We start from the raw sequence: 18,914 nt of genomic DNA, 5'->3' as shown, positions 1-18,914 counted from the left end.
TTTGTCACGGCATACAAGTATACAATGAAATGCGGGTGGTCTTGCCCGCAACGATGTGCAATACAGTGGTACAACATATAATAGAATCCAATAAAAACAACATTGTGCAATAAACAGGTAACAGGTAACATGGTGTGACATCTCGGTATCTGTACATAGTTATTTACAGAGCATATAGGACATGCTAGGTAGCTTTGGTAGTGCAATACACTGTTACTGTTGTTATACTAATTTAAAGTGGCCTTTCCTTTTGGCCATAAGTCAGACCTGAGTGATAGTGAGGCGTATGAGTCAGATGGTAGTGACATATCTGAAGTAAGGAAGTCACAGCCAAGACAAAAGATCACTGTTAGTCAAAGCCATCAAAACTTTGCTACACGAAACCAAGAATGGTCAGGGCTTGAGAGTGGAGGAACATATTCCTGATACAGAGGCTTTCTATATGTCTGTCAGGTTTCACATGGGAAACTGCAGGTTTACTAAGCAGGAGGTGTACAGACTAAGGAAACTACTGCCAAATGTAAAAAAGAAAGAAAGGTCTTTTTAGATTAGTTAATTGTCAGATTTGAATCCGGATGATTTATTATTTTTATATCTTCATAGAAAATCTGTTGCCTAGAAGTGCTTATTGGCATTTTAATTCAGCTTTGCTCCATGAAAAGGATTTTAACCTCTTCCACCGGTGGAATATTTTCTGAAAATCCGCCTAAAATATATACATATGTAGACACCTGAATATGTCTAACAATAATTCAATGTGTCTAACTCTAATTCCTTGTACTCTACTGTGTTCATGATAACGTTGTGTAACTCGCTGACCCGTATTGATTCTCCATATCCTAATATTGACATTTAGTAGTGGGACATGGCACTGGACTGCCGCCAGGGGGAGCTGGTGCGACGTTGGGCTGGTGACGGCAGGTGATGGAGAGGCTGGCGGAAGGAGGAGCTTAGACAACGAGACACTCTCTTCGTCGTTTTCCATTGAAGCAAGCAGACGTGTGGAGCAGGAGCTCCCGATACTAAAGACACGCGAAATACGACTCCCGCCACGATGCGGGATAGTAACGTCGTATGCGACAGTTTAGCCTCCCAGTATAGTGCTTAGGGTACGTTAGAACCAAGAAGAAGACGTTCTACTGCCGGAGTGTGCTGTGGATATTGCACGTGCTGCGTTTAGTAAAGTATAGGCGGAAGGCTAGGGGGTCGCACTGACCCAAAGCTTAGCTTCAAGTATAGGTCTAGTAGCACAGTTAGCTCGCGCGTCGACCCACCCTCTCCCAGCCCCGCAGCGGACACCGCAACAGACATCGCTGGACCGCACCCGCCTCCAGCATTCTCCTAGCCGACAGCCAGTCCAGCTTTCGCCTGCCTAAACGTCAGCCCAGCCAGCCCCTTGCTATCACAGGTGACAACCATGGGACCGTTCGACGGTCATCTCGCGGCACGGACATTCGTTGCGAGAGCAGACCAGCACTCGGTTGGTACATTCAAGCCAGGTACTGTTAGCGCTCCGAGCACTGGAACTTTATCAGCGAACATTCTCCTTTTCGAGAGCGTGCCCTCTAAGGGCGAAGAGAATAGATACATTGAACTGGCACGTGCACCAGTGACTAGGGGCGCCCCAACGTTTGTTGTTTTGTGTAATGCCGGCTTAGATAGGCTTTTTGTTTCAACTGTGGGCCCACTGTATTTTCTGGTTACATGTGTTGTGTGGATAAGTTGTGCAGACCGCACGTGTGTATAATAATAATCATTCCCATTGATGGGCGGCTACGTGGCGTAGTGGGCAAGGCGCTCGCCACGAATGACGGAGACGCTGGGCTTGCCTGTTCGAGCCCAGCGCTCCACATTGCTTTCAGTTTAGCTGGTCGTTCATACTAATACACATTGGCCGTATTAGGGGGTGGGAAACTGATGGGTGGGGATCGGGCGTTGTGGACAGCGACTCCTACAGGTCGGTTGGTGCGCCTGCGCAGTCGAATCAGGAAGTGTCAGGGGCAGCGTGAGCCTCCCACGCGTTACTCCTCGCCACTGAGAGATCGAGCTGCGCAGGTGAAAAGATGCGACTGCTGTTACCTCAAGTACCGGAGGGGACTTGTGCTATGTATGACTTAGTCCACATTGCAGCCGGCTTGTGGTAGGCAAGAAACAGCGTTCGTGACAGGGGAGGGTTGAATTGGATGATACGAAATTGGGATGGGAGAAAATATAGAAAATGGGAGAAAAAGTGGATAAAAAAAAAAATAATCATTCCCATTGAGTAGCTTGCGGAGCTCGCCAGTACCCTCTCTCTCTCTCCCTGCGGACGAGTGAAAAGTATATTAACTAGTATATTAAAGTATATTACTAGTACCGCGCGATAATATAATTGATGCAGTTCATCTAAAAAAAATATATATATATATATATATATTTTTTTTACCTTTATTTACCCAGGGTAGGTTCGCTGAGCACAGATGCTATTTTTCAGGAACGCCCTGCTTCACATTCACACAGTTCCATTCACACTTGGGAGCTGCCCAGTACAACCACAGTTGACACTAGTGGTCTGCAAGGGCCTTGAAATGAAGCCCGTGCCCAGCCCGAGCCTGTGAACTTCAGGCCCTGCCCGAAAATAAGCCCGACTGTAAATAATATTTTAAGCCCTAACCCGCGTGAAAACCAGAAAAAACAATTATTATTATTATTAATATATATATATTTTTTTGTATTTGTTTTAAATATTCGAAACATGGTTTTATATGAACTTAATAAATAAACAAAAACGAAAATGTTCAATAGGTCTACCTAAATAACAGATAGTGAAAACTAAAGAAACATTAATTATATTGACAAATATTAATTTTTTTTTGTTTTAAATATTCTAAACACTGTTTATATATTAACAAAAATGTTATTTTAGTTTATAATACTGTTTAATATTAAACAAAAACGAAAATGTCCAATAGGTCTAACTAATAACACATATCAGGCTGAAAACTAACAACCATTCTATAGCCTGTTTCGCTAATTCTATTTCCCAGCACTCGCGTTGACTCACACGGCAGCCTCGTAAAGGCTATATGGAATCTTCTTTGACACACAAACACACACACGACACAATAGCCTCTATACAAACAAACAGAAAACATAAATCAGATTTCGAGCAGAGCAACATTTATATAATGAAAGCGCAACAGAACAGGGCAGCAAAGCGACCCCACACCAGCAAATAATAATAATCAAACTCACCACTTCGCTGTGTTGATGTCAGCAAGGCGTTGAACAACGTTAACAAAACTTCGCCAACCGGCTACATACATCCAAGAACAAATTAAAACATTCGCCAACTGGCTATATTCCAACTTCAACCTATGCCACTTCGGTCTGGTTAATTTGTTCATCATCCACCTGAGCGCTCCCCTCGAGTTCTCCCTCCAGGCTGCGGAGGGAGACATCCAAATGTTTCCAAAAATGCAACTTTCCCTTGACTATTTTATTTGTTAACCTATACATCTTGACTCCTCAGACACGAGGCTTTCACTCTCTGATGACAGCACTATGTTACGCGAAAATGAAACAGAAACTTAAGGTTATCCTATAACCCTAGTTATATGAGTATAGCGAGCATGAAAAAAAAATAAAAAAGACGCAATAAAAAAGATTTTTTTTAAAGAGGGCACTGCCCGGCCCGGCCGAGCCCGAATTATTTATTTAAAAACAAAGCCCTACCCAGCCCGAACCGTCGGATCGGGTAGGGCCCCGTCGGGCTTGGGCAAGGTTGCAGTGCACTAGTTGCAGTGGCGGCTTGCCACTAGGGGCGCTCGGGCGCCGCCCCCCCTCAGGCCCTACCCTGGTTATATGAGAGAAGAAGAAAAATAAGTTTTTAGTTTTTTGTTTTATAGCCCTATAAATAATATAAACATGTTTAAAATTAATTATATTTACTCATTTTAAGTATGTTTGTGTTTCCAATGCACAATATAACGTTATTATATAAAAAAAAAAAAACTCGTTTTCTTGAACAGGAAGTGACTCACTTTTCTTTTTTTTTATTCTTTTTTTGTATTTCTCGGCCCGGGCTAGACGCGATAGCGCTCTGAGTGCGCGTCACGGTTTGATCGCTGTATCCGTCGCAGCCAATCAGTGCGTAACGCGTTGTGCGTTGAAATATGACTATTATGTTGGAATCCGGGCGCGATTTGAAGCGGTCTAGCCAGTAGCGTCAATAATTTCTGTAGCCGCATTTCGCGGAGACGCTCTCTGATTGGCCGACGCCAGTATTTTTTTCCGTAGCAGAATTTCACAGAGACGATCTCTGATTGGCCGAATCCAATTTCTAATGTTCCAATTCTAGCTTATTCCTAGGTTGGTCCGTTGGTGGTAGAGATAGTTGTGTTGTTGTGAGATGCAGCTGTTTGTCTTAGAGCGTGCCGTGACTGCAAGTTCTTTAGACTGTTAAGCTTAGGCACTCTTTCAAAGTTGGTTAAGGTTAGAGTTTGTCTTAGAGCATGGCGATAGAACGCCAGGTAGTTTGCAGTCTGTTCGACGCGGAAATGGACAAAGGAATGAAGTACTTGTGTTGTGTGGTGCTAACTGCTAACAAGCTAACACTTGGCTAACAAGCTATATGGCGGATGCAGTCTGGACACAGTGGACAGTGGTCTGGAATACATCAACAGTGGATTATACACTTTATCAAGGCAAGCCCTCCTGCCCTGGACGTGTCAACTAAACAGTGAGTCTCTCTCTCTCTCTCTCTCTCTCTCTCGCTCTCTCTCTCTCTCTCTCTCTCTCTCTCTCTCTCTCTCTCTCTCTCTCTCTCTCTCTCTCTCTCTCTCTCTCTCTCTTTCTTTTGGATTGAAAATACGTGGATTATGGCTTGTTCAATATCGTCTATGTTTGAATGAATGAATGAATGAAAACTTTATTAACAGATTGCAGAATGGGTACAATACAGTACGGCTCAATACACACAATTGTTAAGGGGATGCAGACCAGAGAAAGACGTTTGTCTTGTTTACATCAGGGTCCCAGATTTTCGATTCATATCGATAGTTTAATAGCTAGCCTTGGCTCGTTTAACAATATGCAAAATATGTGTACAGCCCTGTACTCATACTGAAGTTATTCTTGGTATATAATAGGTCTGATTGTGTAACGAATCGATTCCACGTCGCGCTGTGTGTGAGAGAGAGAAGGAGAGAGGGAGAGATCTGCGTGTGTTTGGAGACGGAGCGAGTTTTGTTTCTAACTTTTCTATTTATATATTGTGTTTCAAGTTGTGAATTAGACTATACTTTATTTGACTGGTTGTGTGTTGTTGTAGTAACAGCTGAGCGACTCGTTCATAAGAGCCGATTCATTGCCGTGAGCGTGAGTCGAATCGCTCACGTCTTGCCATGAGTCGGTTGCGTGGTACTGTACATGTTTGCAAAATGTTTTGGTATAGCGCCCCTAGTGGAGAGAGAACCAGCAGCCGCTACTGACTAGTTGACACCATTGGCCACTGAGCAACTCCACTGGAGCAGTTGATTTGCATTGGCAGGGTTTGGCCCTGTCTGGCACCCAACGGGAAAAATATTATAGGCACTATAAGTAGACACCGCTACATAAAACAAGCTGGTCTGCCTGAGTGACTGGTGGAAGAAGGAGAAATAGAGATTGGACTGATTGAGTCAAGCCATGTCACATAGTTCAAGTTTGAAATGCTTCTTTCTGTTTTGCTCCTGAGAGTGTGCTAGATACTGTACTGTACTGGTAATATTATTTATTTGTGTTAACTTCTGAATAAAACAACTTATTAAACACAAGTACATCTTATTGAACATTATTTTGATATTTCATTACCAATTATCATAGCAAAACAGCTTTTTCAAACAGTCTGTAATGCATTTTGGAAACGGGAGATGGGCTCATGGTGTAATGGGCCACCTGGCCTGAGAAACATAAGGAGGAAAGAAAAAGTAAGGACTTACTTCTGGTCATTATTTGGGTAGAACACACATATTTTGAATGCCTTCGGCAGATTTATTTTTATTTTTTTGAGCCATTTTAATCTAGATTAAATCCAGGATTGCAGATAGATTAATCTAGATAAAAAAAAATTATCTATGCCCACCTCTAATATTAACCCTTCTACACGTGTAAGATCTAAGTGCCATGCATTGTGCCTTGTAATGATTGCATGCTAACTTATATAAAAGGAGAGGCGTACAAATGGGATCACTGTGTGCGTGGCCATTAATGTGCATTACTGCTTAACCCCTTCTTATCCACGGCCTATGTATCATTGGGGCAGGTGTTCTGGACAGGTCTCCGTTCATCAACAAGGAAAGGTACTGCTTTGGGGAGAAATTATATCATCTATCACTACTGCCACCGGGTGTGGGAGGGTGTGGGAAGTATTAGGGGAAGTGTGGGTGTTTGGGGAATTACTGTAAGTCGCCCTGGAGGGCAAGAAGGACCAGCGCAGCACCCCTAGGTTAGTAAACCCTAGGCCCCATCCGCTCCCTCTGCTAAATCCCAATTCTAATACCCCTACACTACAGTCGGGGACTCAGCCGGACCCAGATCTGCTGTGTTCCCACTACCTGGTGACAGTGTACATCTACTCTCATAAAGTAGGGATAATCCACCCTTCTACACATAGGTAAATGTAATATTGCTCCACTTCTACAAGGTCCATTTACATATTCTTGGTATCTAGGGACATCTATGGACCTCAGGGAATGTATTCACAGTATATATTGTGTCTATTACTAGGCTTGCTTAAATTGTGATGAAACAAAGGAGAATATGAATTATGATTTTTCTTTGCATCTTTGACAGTGAATAACACCATGCTAATAATGACCAAACTGCCACTGATCTCATTCAGTACCTTCTTGAGATCATGTGTACAGAAAATCTAAGGAAATTAATAAAGGGAAGATGATTAAACAGAAGGTTCTGTAGATACAGTACTGAATTCTCCCATCCGGACCAATGCAATTTGAAATATTATTATAGAATATAGAATAGGAGGCTTATAAATTACCTTATTATAGCCAATTCGCACATATATATATACATATATTATCTTTCTAATGCCTGAGTTCAATTTGGATTTAGTATCACCAGGCGTGCATAAGAACAGATAATGAAATCTACTGTAATCTACTGTACTTTTTTATTTTCCCCACAGTGCAACCATTTTGAAACTAATTTCAGATCTAATTGTTCCTACATGTTAACAATAGGGAAGAGAAACTAACTGCCTTTCAATATTTGTCAAAAACTTTACCTTTTGTGGCTTATTATCCCGAATAATAACAGTTATTGGAATAATTCATACAGAACTCTGAACCTTGAACCCCATAGAATCTTCCATGAACCTTCAACGCAGAACCAGACCTGTGGAAGTCTGCTACAAAATGGCCGCAAAAAGCCTACAATTCCCATGGTTCAAAATATCCAAAATGGTCACCCTCGCGAAACAGACTTGACCAAATCAAAAAGTTTAATCTATCGAATAACACTTTTTTTTTTTTTTTTTTTTTTTTTATTGGTCTTTTCCCCCCTCCATTTTCCTCCGATTTTCTCCCATCCCAATGTTAGTCGTATGCCAATTCCCAGTCCCTTCCTGGTCGCTGCGCACTTACCCCCCACAGTCAGATCATCTGGGAGAGTGGAGGCTACCACGTGCTTCCTCCGACACACGTCCAGCCAATCACCGCTTCTTTTCACCTGGCAGCGCGGATTCTCATCGAGAGGGCGTAGCGTGTGGGAGGACCATACTATCCCCCTCGAGTCCTATCCGCGCTTAGCAGGCGCCCCGACCGAACTGTAGGAGTCGCTGTTTACAACAACCCGGACCCACCCCGCCAGCTTCTCCCACCCTCTAATACAGCCAATTGTATTAGTGCAGACGGCCAGCCAAGCTGGTGACAACCCCGGAGCTGGGAATCCAGCTCACAGCTCCGGGGCTGGTGACGAACGCAATCTCCGCTCGGCCACCTAACCGCCATATCGAATAACACTTTTAACCTATTGCTAAACTAATGTATTGATGATAATATACATTCTACATGCTGTTGTGACATGTTTATGATGTTAATACTTGAATACGTTTGAAATAAAAATCGCTGCTTTTATACAACAGTCTGAAAAATATTGATTTATGACCAGATGTCATTTCGGGTGGAAGAAATTAAAGATGTTTTTGCCTTTTTTTGGGACATGTTTAGGAGTAGGGAATTTTTTTTCTTCTTATCTTAGACTTAGGCAGTGGTGGGACTGTGGCAAAATAGAAATTAAAATGCTTTGTCAACAACACACTCTCAATGTGACTAGAGACATCACTACCTCTATGAGGGATTTAAGATAGTGAGATAGTAGACCTTGAGAAAATGTTTGGGTCCACAGGAACTCAAGGACAATTTGAAGTCCTTAATAAAAGAAAATGGCTTTAGTAGACCTGCTAGGTGTGAAAGCTCAAGGAGCTTTGTTCTTCGGTCTGGAGAAGAAGAATGGACAGAACAAATTCATTCAATCTCTTCTGTCAGAGACGGGGCAGGACATCACTGATGCCAGTCAGATCCGGAAACGGGCTGTTCAGTTTTATTCTGCTTTGTATAGCAGTGAGTACATTGAAAATGATGTCCTTCTACAGACCTTTTTTTAAGGATTACCTTAGGTATCACAGGACTCTAATGTGCTGCTTGAGAGATCTTTGGACTCATCAGAGCTCTATTCTGCCTTACAGAGCATGGATGGCAGTAAAGCCCCTGGTATTGGCGGTTTGACAGTGGCATTTTACAAAGCTTTTTGGGACATTGTGAAAGATGATCTTCTCAAGGTTTTCAATGAAAGTCTGGATGAGGGTGCTTTGCCGCTTTCCTGTCGCAGAGCAGTGATAACCTTGCTGCCAAAAAAGGGGACTTAACAAGACATCAGGAACTGGATGCCTGTGTAAGTTTTATGCACCGAATATAAGATTCTGTCAAAGACCTTAGCAAACCGTCAGACAGAAGTAATGGACCAGATCCTGCATCAGGATCAGACATATTGTGTACCTGGCAGGTCAATATTAGATCATGTATATTTAATTTGTGATGTTGTGGATGTCTCTGAACCATTGGGCTTGAATACTGGTCTTATTTCAATAGATCAGGAGAAAGCATTTGACCGCGTTGAACACAATTATCTCTGGAGGATTATGGAGAGTTTTGGGTTCAGCGATGGTCTCATTGCTATGGTTAAAGTGTTGTATCAGAACATTGAGAGTGTGTTAAAGTCCAATGGTGCTCTATGTGCTTCTTTTGAAGTACAGAGGGGCATTAGACAAGGCTACGCTCTGTCTGGCATGTTATATGTAATTTCTCTGGAACCCATGTTGACCCCCTTCCTGGAATTGAGGAATAAGATGAGGGGGTTAGCTATACCAGGTTTCCAAGAGAACATTGTTTTGTCTGCTTATGCTGATGATGTAGTTGTTTTTGTAAAAAGAAATCTAAATGATGTAAGTATATTGGAGAGAATTGCTGACAATTTTAGGGCTGTGTCCCCTGCCAAAATAAATTGGAGGAAGAGGCTTTAGCTGTTGGTAACTGGCGTAGCAGATTACCTGTGTTACCTCAAAGCATGACCTGGAAAAGGGATGTTTTTAGATATTTAGGAGTGTACCTTGGAAAAGACACGTTTGTTCAAAAAAATTGGGATAATGTGGTGGAGAAAGTAGAAGGAAGGCTGTTTAAGTGGAGATGGCTGTCGCCTCAGATTTCCTATAGAGGCAGAGTCCTGATAATAAACAACCTTATAGCTTCTACCTTGTGGCATACGTTGGCATGTGTGGAGCCTCCTTATGGTATGCTGGTGCAGTTGCAGGCAAATATGGTGAATTTCTTCTGGGATCGTCTGCACTGGGTTCCTCAGAGTGTTCTGTTAGGACAGCGACTTTAAGGTTACAGTTCATACAGCGATATCTGATAGGACCAAAATATTTAGTTTATTCTTAAGAAAGTTATTAGTCTTGGTCTTGATGTGTCTTTGTTTCTAACAGACCCTATGACTTTAAAACGAAATGCACTTCCTCCTTTTTATCAGGGGATTTTTAAGTCATGGGCACTTTTCAAGTGTATAAGAACTGCTTCTACTAACTCGTTGCACTGGCTACTGGAGGAGCCTCTTGTCCACGGTGCAAGAATGGACATGAGCGACAGTGCCAGCCCTGGGCTGACTGGACTGGTGTGTGCTACAGAAGTAGTACACCTGGGACGACTGGTAGACACAGCAGGACCAGAGTTAAAAGATGCTCAGGCTGTGTGTTCTTTATTGGGCCTGAGGTCACAGCACTATGCAACAAGGATGCTGGATCTCTGGAGACAGAGGTTGACTGTCAAGGAACTGGGCATGCTTAGCTTATCAAATTTATTTATAGGGCCCGACAACACACGTTGATGTCCCCATGGGCCGTACAGGTCTTCTTTAAACAAGTCAAGAAGACAACATAACAATAAGTCAAGAACAGAACAAGAACACCATAGGGTCCAAACATTTTTTAGATGAATGCAAATAAATGAAAGAATGCAAGCACTCCCAGACATACCCCACGCGAAGGTAAGGAAAAACTCACTAAAACCTAACAATAGGGAAAAAAAGCTCCACAGGCAATGTGGAGGAGAGAAACCTTAGAAGGGCCGTTCAAGGGGGGATCTCCCTTCTTAGATGTCGGTGATAGTAGTGTTGCAGACGGACAGTTGGTAAGCATGCACTCATGTGTGTGGTGAAACACAGATGAGTGCATGCAATAGCAACTGTACATTTTGAAAAATTAAAGATAGAGCTAATAGCGATAGCAACTGAACATTTTGAAAGATTAAAGATAGAGTTGATAGCGGATCTATTTGAGGCACAGGGGCGGCGCAAGAGGGTCACGTCCTCCCCGTCTTAGTCACGGGACATTCAACACTCCGGTCGTTGCTCAGGGACAGCCGGAGACAGGGGGAAGGGGGGTGGCGCAGAGAGGGTCGCGAACTCCCCGACATCATCGCGGGACATCCGGCACTCCGGTCACCACTACGAGACCTCCGAAGACAGGGGGGCACGCAGAGGGGGTCGCAATCTCCCGGCCTTCGTCACGGGACGTCCAACACTCCGGTCAACACTCCAGGACAGCAAGTCATAGGAAGACAGGGAGCAATAAAACCGGACAAACAGGAGGAGTTTCCAAATGTGTATCTGAGCCCTGTACTGGGCGAGATGTCTGGTCCTTTGCTTTCTATCAAAGATAGAGTCACTATACAAAATGAACAGGAAGTCATGGTACAGAAAGTGTGTAAAAATAATCAATAAGAAATGGCTAAATAACAGAGTGGACAGTGTATGGGGGAGCAGGCTGTGTGCAGGTAGTGACACTCAACCTGGTTTTATACATGCCTCCTTTAAAAAAAAAAACGGCAGACCTTTAGTGGAGGATTCTGCATGGTGCTGTAGCAGTGAACGCTTTTGTTTCTATCATCAACCCAGTGGTGGAGAATACATGTCCTTTCTGTGGGTTAACTGAGACTGTTTTTCATGCGTTTTAACAGGCTTTATGGGCTATTTAAGCTGCTCACCGACGTTTTCGTGCATTTTGGTGAAACCTTTTTTGTTATCAGTTATATTTTTGGAGCAAGATATAAAAAAGATAATAAGAAAAGATGGCAACTGCTTAACTTTCTGGTGGGGGAAGCTAAGCTTGCAGTCTATGTAAACAGGAGAAACAGAGTGGAAGATAAACTGGACCACGATGCATTATTCGTGTGGTGTTGTAATGTGAAGGCTAGAGTCTGGCTGGAGTTCAGGTTTTATAGAGCTATGGCCAATTTGGAGGCTTTTGCTCAGGAATGGTGTTATGGAAATATCATTTATGATGTCATTGATGGTGAATTGGTGTTTAACAACATTGTGAATATATGAAATTCTATTTTTGCATTGTTGTGTATTGTTTATTTATTTTTATCTTGTAGCTGTAAAGTCTTTTAAAAGGCATTTTTAAAGGCTTTTGATACAGTACAAAATTAAGTACTCTTAAAAATCAAATCTCTCTCTCTACCAGAACCACAGCTGAAGGGCATAGTGACCATGTTATTCTCTCTCTCTCTCTCTCTCTCTCTCTCTCTCTCTCTCTCTCTCTCTCTCTCTCTCTCTCTCTCTCTCTCTCTCTCTCTCTCTCTCTCTCTCTCTCTCTCTCTCTCTCTCTCTCTCTCTCTCTCTCTCTCTCTCTCTCTCTCTCTCTCTCTATGTCTCTCTCCCAGAACCACAGCTGAAGGGCATAGTGACCAGGTTATTCTGTCAGCAGGGTTTCTACCTCCAGATGACCCAGGATGGTGTTCTGGACGGAACCAAAGACGACACCACCAACTCCTGTATGTACACACACACATATACGCACACACACACACACGCATACACACACGCATACACACACGCATGTACACACACATATATGCATAAACACCAGTGTTGGGCAGTACATAGCTACACGCTACATAGCTTAACTACATCTCTCAGTATTGATGTCCTTTTGAACCAAGTAGCGTTCTATGTAGTGTAGCTATTTTTAGACCCAAGTAGTGACGTAGCGTAAGCAAACTGGACTGCTGAATAAAGATTTTGTGAAGAAAAAAAATCTCCCCGGACAAAACCCACTATGATTGGTTGGTTGGTTGGTTTAGATATGATGATTCACGATTGGGTAAGGTTAGGGCTAAACATTACGGGTAGGCCAATCAGAGGCAGGATAGGGCTGTTACACGCCCAGACCAGCTCAGGTTTGGGAGAATCAATGCCCCAGGGTCATGCCGCCATCTAGCGTCATCTGCAGAAGCTGCAGTCAACATTGACCCTACGTGCTCATGTTAATAATATTTTGTTGTGGCAACTAGTGTCTTTGTTTGAAGTGTTGTCTGTTTAGGTTTTCTCTGTGTTGGCATTTTGATTCTGTGTGTTGTATTAGTTTAGTCCTTGTTCCGGTATTGTTGTTTATTGTATTTGTTCTAGTGTCTTCTTCCCCCAGGTGTTTTCCATTAGTAATTAGTGTCTGTATTTATTGCTTGTGGTTTGTTGGGATCTTTGTGGCGTCATTGTCTCCTCGTTTTCCCCGTGTCGTGCCTATCTTCCCTGTTGATTTCTAGTGAGTTCTTGCCTTGTCGTTTTCTTGTTTTCCTTCGTTGTTTTGTTAGTAGTGGTGCCTTTCGTTTGTATTGTATTTTGGATTAGTTAATAAACACCCTTCTTTAAGCATCACCCCACGTCTCTGCCTCCGTTCCTTCTCCCTTGTCTGCATATTGTGTTCTCACCTTCATCATCACCCCCAACCGTAACAGAATGACGCCACCATCTAAGAGCACAGCAGACAAGGTGGCCGATACCATGACGATCATCCGTAGCATGGTGGACGGTGATCTGGAGCATTACTCACCTGCCAAGTGGGTATTCCTGCTCCAGATGATCAACAAGGTCGCAACGGAGAGTCCGACACAGGAGCCAGCGATGCGGGTTATGGCCGACCACGTGGACGAGTTTAGGTCGCTCGCTACTACCCTACCCACCAGCCGAATCCCAGGTATGGTTCCCATAGCTAGCGTAGCCACGTCAGCTAACCGGTTCCCCATTGTTAGCACAACCCCCTTTGCTAGCTTTCCCCCCGCAGCTAGCCAGCCAGCGTGAATATTAAAGGCAACCAACTTGTGTTCGGCTTTTCTCTGATTGGCCGTGACCCCCCACCCCCACGCGCAAGCAAGCGGCAGCCCCTCCCACGTCCCAAATGAAACCCAAGGAGCTAGCGGCAGCGCGGGCAACCAACTTGTGTACCACTACCAACCAACTTAAGCTGCTGTACCAACCAACTTGTGTTCAGCTGCGGTAGCAGTGGAGCGCTGCTGACTGATTATTATGTTTCGCGTTTTTAACAACCAACTACCAGATTCACTCGTCACTGTACATCACCTCTACCTCTGTCTCTGAAGTATAAACAAAGCCCATACAGTTATGAAATGCGCTGAACTAGAAAGCGTAACGTTATTATGTTTCGCGTTTTTAACAACCAACTACCAGATTCACTCGTCACTGTACATCACTTCAGCTCCAGCAGCAGCTGCGGCCGCGCTCCGTTGAAGCCCTTGAATGACAGAGCTCTCATATTTTGTGAATGCATGAACTATATCTTAAATTATGGCTATGTGTCTAATATGGCTGTCGCTTATCAATGACTTCACGACAGCCATATTAGACACATCGCCATAATTTAAGATATAGTTTATGCATTCGCAAATATGAGAGCTCTGTCATTGAAGTGGGTGGTGGCAGCATTACTAACAGTAGCGATTTTTATTGTTTTGTCATGACCAAACATAATCCCAACATAGATAGGAGGTGTACTGTATGTCAAATGTCGGTCATCATCGCCATAATTTAAGATATAGTTTATGCATTCGCAAATATGAGAGCTCTGTCATTGAAGTGGGTGGTGGCAGCATTTCTAACAGTAGCGATTTTTATTGTTTTGTCATGACCAAACATAATCCCAACATAGATAGGAGGTGTACTGTATGTCAAATGTCGGTCATGTGGTGGAAGAGTTTAGTACAGTCACACAACAGAACACCAGTGTTTCTAGTAGATATGTTTATTAATATAAATAAACACCTCTGTCTGAACTGGTTCGAGCAGCGCGTTGGTCATTGAAGTGGGTGGTGGCAGCATTATTAACAGTAGCGATTTTTATTGTTTTGTCATGACCAAACATAATCCCAACATAGATAGGAGGTGTACTGTATGTCAAATGTCGGTCATGTGGTGGAAGAGTTTAGTACAGTCACACAACAGAACACCAGTGTTTCTAGTAGATATGTTTATTAATATAAATAAACACCTCTGTCTGAACTGGTTCGAGCAGCGCGTTGGTTCGACCAGCGCTTCTGCCCCGTCTCTCAGCGGAAAAGGGCGTGTGCTAGGGCGGTCACGTGGCCGTGTGGCCAATCAGAGAAACGCTGAACGAAAAGCTGAACACAAGTTGGTTGCCTTTAATATTCACGCAGCCAGCCAGCTAGCATAAGACTCACAGTCAGCCTAGCTCCTGAAGCTAACCAGACGTCTACAGCTAGCACAGCCCCGCCCGTTAGCTTAGTTCCTACAGCTAACCTGACGTCCACAGCTAGCACAGCCCCGCTCATTAGCTTAGCTCTTGCAGCTAACCAGACGTCCACAGTTAGCACAACCCCGTCTGCTAGCTTAGCATCCGCAGCTAGCCAGGCTTCCCCAGCTAGCACAGTCCCCACTGCTAGCCTAGGCTCCAGATTCACGGTCAGCCTAGTTCCTGAAGCTAACCTGACGTCCACAGCTAGCACAGCCTTGCCCGTTAGCTTAGCTCTTGCAGCTAACCAGACGTCCACAGCTAGCACAGTCCCCACTGCTAGCTTAGGCTCCAGATTCACGGTCAGCCTAGTTCCTGAAGCTAACCTGACGTCCACAGCTAGCACAGCCCCACCCATTAGCTTAGCTCTTGCAGCTAACCAGACGTCCACAGTTAGCACAACCCTGTCTGCTAGCTTAGCCTCCGCAGCTATCCAGGCTTCCCCAGCTAGCACAGTCCCCACTGCTAGCTTAGGCTCAAGGTTCACGGTCAGCCTAGTTCCTGAGGCAAACCAGACGTCCACAGCTAGCACAGTTCCGCCCGTTAGCTTAGCCCCCGCAGCTAACCAGGCCTCCCCGGCTAGCACAGTCCCCACTGGTAGCTTAGGCTCAAGGTTCACGGTCAGCCTAGTTCTTGAAGCTGACCAGATGTCCACAGCTAGTACTGTCCCGCCCGGTAGCCTAGTCCCTACAGCTGGCTCAGGCCCCACGGTTAGCCTAGCTCCCGCAGTTTGCAGACCTCCGAGGCCTAGCAAGGCTCAGAGGGTGAGCGGGGCTAGTACCGCTAACAAGGCCTCCACAGCTGATCCGGCCGTCGCTGCCAGCCTGGTTCCGGTCAGCGTAGCCCAGGCTGTCACCGCTCCAGGCTCCTCATCTCCGGATCCTATGCCATGCCTCACCGCCGAGACCGATCCGGTTTCCACGTCCTGCACAGCCTCTACACCTGGTCCGGCTGCTACACTGGCTCCCGGCTCCTCGACTGGTCCTGGCTCCCCGTCTGGTCCAGCCCTACGCCGTGATCGGCGCCCTGGTCCTCGCCGTGGTCTTCGCCGTGGTCTGCGTTGGATCCTGCTCCGGGGGTCGTCGCCGCCGCACCTCCGTTCCGGCTCTCCTGATCCGGTCCCTAGTCCGGCGGCGGTAGGGTCTCTCGTCCGGGATCCTGCTCCGGGGTCCTTACCCTCGGTTCCCGGGTCCAGCTCCCCTCTCCTGCTCCTTGCTTCTCTCCCCGCCTCCCCTCTCCAGGCCTCTATTCCCGTCCCCACCCCCCCTCGTCGGGCCTCGGTCCCCGGATCCAGCCCCACTCTCCGGGTCTCTGTTCCCATCCCCACCCCCCCTCTCCCGGCCTCTGCACCCGTTTTCAGCCCCCCTGGCTGCTATACCCCTCCTGGGTTTTTTGCTCAGGCTCCCGGCCCCAGGTCTACGGGTCCTCTCCCTGGGTTCGTTCCGGGGTCCCGGCTTCCTGCTTCACCCGTGTCCGGACGTTGTTCTCGGGGGTCTAGAAGCCCCCCATTGGGGGGGAGGTACTGTTACACACCCAGACCAGCTCAGGTCTGGGATAATCAATGCCCCAGGGTCATGCCGCCATCTAGCGGTCATCTGCAGAAGCTGCAGTCAACATTGACCCTACGTGCTCATGTTAATAATATTTTGTTCTGGCAACTAGTGTCTTTGTTTGAAATGTTGTCTGTTTGGGTTTTCTCTGTGTTGGCATTTTGATTCTGTGTGTTGTATTAGTTTAGTCCTTGTTCCGGTATTGTTGTTTATTGTATTTGTTCTAGTGTCTTCTTCCCCCAGGTGTTTTCCATTAGTAATTAGTGTCTGTATTTATTGCTTCTGGTTTGTTGGGATCATTGTCTCCTCGTTTTCCCTGTGTCGTGCCTGCCTTCCCTGTTGATTTCTAGTGAGTTCTTGCCTGTCTACCCTTGTCGTTTTCTTGTTTTCCTTCGTTGTTTTGTTAGTAGTGGTGCCTTTCGTTTGTATTGTATTTTGGATTAGTTAGTAAACACCCTTTTTTAAGCATCACCCCACGTCTCTGCCTCCATTCCTTCTCCCTTGTCTGCATATTGTGTTCTCACCTTCATCATCACCCCCAACCGTAACAAGGGCGGGTCATGGCCAAGGCTCTGCAAACCAGGAAGGAAAAAGCAGTATGCGGCGCGGCGCAGTGTTTACTGTGTCAGCCAAAAACAAAGCTGCTCTCAACTTCCCACACGTCCAGCACTAATTGAGAACACACATCAGTTGAGCTGATGAAAAGCTTTACATAACCATTGTCAACTGTTCCCAAACAGCACACAAGTCAGTGCACTTTTTTGTCAACAGCTAACTGGGGAAAAGAAAAGGCAAACGTTATTGTCATTTTGCTACTGTGGTTTGAGTTGAAACAGTAGTTTATCCTGTGCTGAAAAGTCTCCATTCCAATAGAGATAGTATATATTTTGGTGTTTATTTGATTATTGTTTCACTGCCTTTTATTTATTTCCACAGTTTTTTCCTCATACTTTATTACATTTTGTACATGGTACCGCAAGGTACATTAATACAAGTACATGTTAAAAAGGATGACACAAAAAGCCAGACAGAGGGCTTGTTTCCAGTTTCAGTTTGTTTTATAATAAACAATCAAACTGAGAATTTTTTGCCTGCCTGTTTGTTTGGTGGAAACTTGATCATGAAGTAAAAAAAAAAGAAAAAGAAAAAAATAGTGCGAGTGAGCTAGCTATTTTGCCATGTTGCTTGTAGTGTAGTGCTTACTACTTTTTTCAAGTAAGGCTTGCCATCACTGATAAACACACAAACGATGCACCCACTGTCTCTCTCTCATAACCCTTTCCTGTCTCTCTCTCCTCTCTCTCTTCCCTTCCCTCTCTCTCGCTCTCCTCTCTCTCTTCTCTCTCTCTCTCTCATCTTCTCTCTCTCTCTCTCTCTCTCTCTCATCTCCTCTCTCCTCTCTTTCTTTTTTATCTCTCTCTCTCTCTTTCTCTCTTTCCCCCTCTCTCTCTTTCTCACCCTCTCTCCCCTCTCTTTCTTTTTCTCTCTCTCTCCCTCTATTTCTTTCTTTCTTTCTCTATCTCTCCCCCTTCTCTCTCTCTCTCTCTCTCTCTCTCTCTCTCTCTCTCTCTCTCTCTCTCTCTCTCTCTCTCTCTCTCTCTCTCTCTCTCTCTCTCTCTCTCTCTCTCTCTCTCTCTCTCTCTCTCTCTCTATCTCTCTCTCTCTCTCTCTATGTCTCTCTCTGTGTCTCTCTCTACCTCTCTCTCTCTCTCTCTCTCTCTCTCTAGCTCTGTTTAATCTATCCCAGTAGGTCTGAGGGTCGTAGCGATCCAGTCTGTGAAGATAGGACTCTACATTGCCATGAATGGAGAAGGACACTTGTACACCTCTGTAAGTACACTCACACACACACACACACACACACACACACACACACACACATACACACACACACACACACACACACACACACACGCACGCACGCACGCACGCACGTACGTACACACACGCATATACACACACACACACACACACACTGTGTTTCTCTCTGTATTTTATAATTTTTTTAATCAGCCTTTATTTTCCCAAGTATGTTCGGACAAGTAAGTTGAACTTTCGGACAAGTAAATATCCGAGCACCTTGCATGGTTGCCTCCGCCGTCGGTGTATGTATGTGATGAAATAACCTCTTGAATGTTGAATCTTAAATGAGGAGCTAGCCAAGATGAGAACACCTTCCCACCCCTCTATGAGGAGCTAGCCAAGATGAGAACCCTCCCACCCCC

General features: G+C 44.9%; 1 protein-coding gene across 1 annotated transcript in view; it reads left to right on the top strand.

The window, feature by feature from the left end:
• The window catches only part of LOC311243113 (fibroblast growth factor 14-like), a gene marked incomplete at both ends in the record, with an annotated part of 309,922 nt that overhangs the window by 281,652 nt on the left and 9,356 nt on the right, over positions 1-18,914 (top strand). The window contains 3 exon segments of the mRNA XM_084332206.1: positions 12,261-12,371; positions 18,417-18,425; positions 18,428-18,519. Of these exon segments, the coding sequence (XP_084188332.1) occupies positions 12,261-12,371; positions 18,417-18,425; positions 18,428-18,519 (212 nt within the window).

The sequence above is a fragment of the Notolepis coatsorum genome (assembly GCF_963971535.1).
Source record: "Notolepis coatsorum genome assembly, chromosome: 1".
Lineage (NCBI taxonomy): Eukaryota > Metazoa > Chordata > Actinopteri > Aulopiformes > Paralepididae > Notolepis > Notolepis coatsorum.
This window is presented reverse-complemented; position numbering and strand designations above follow the sequence as displayed.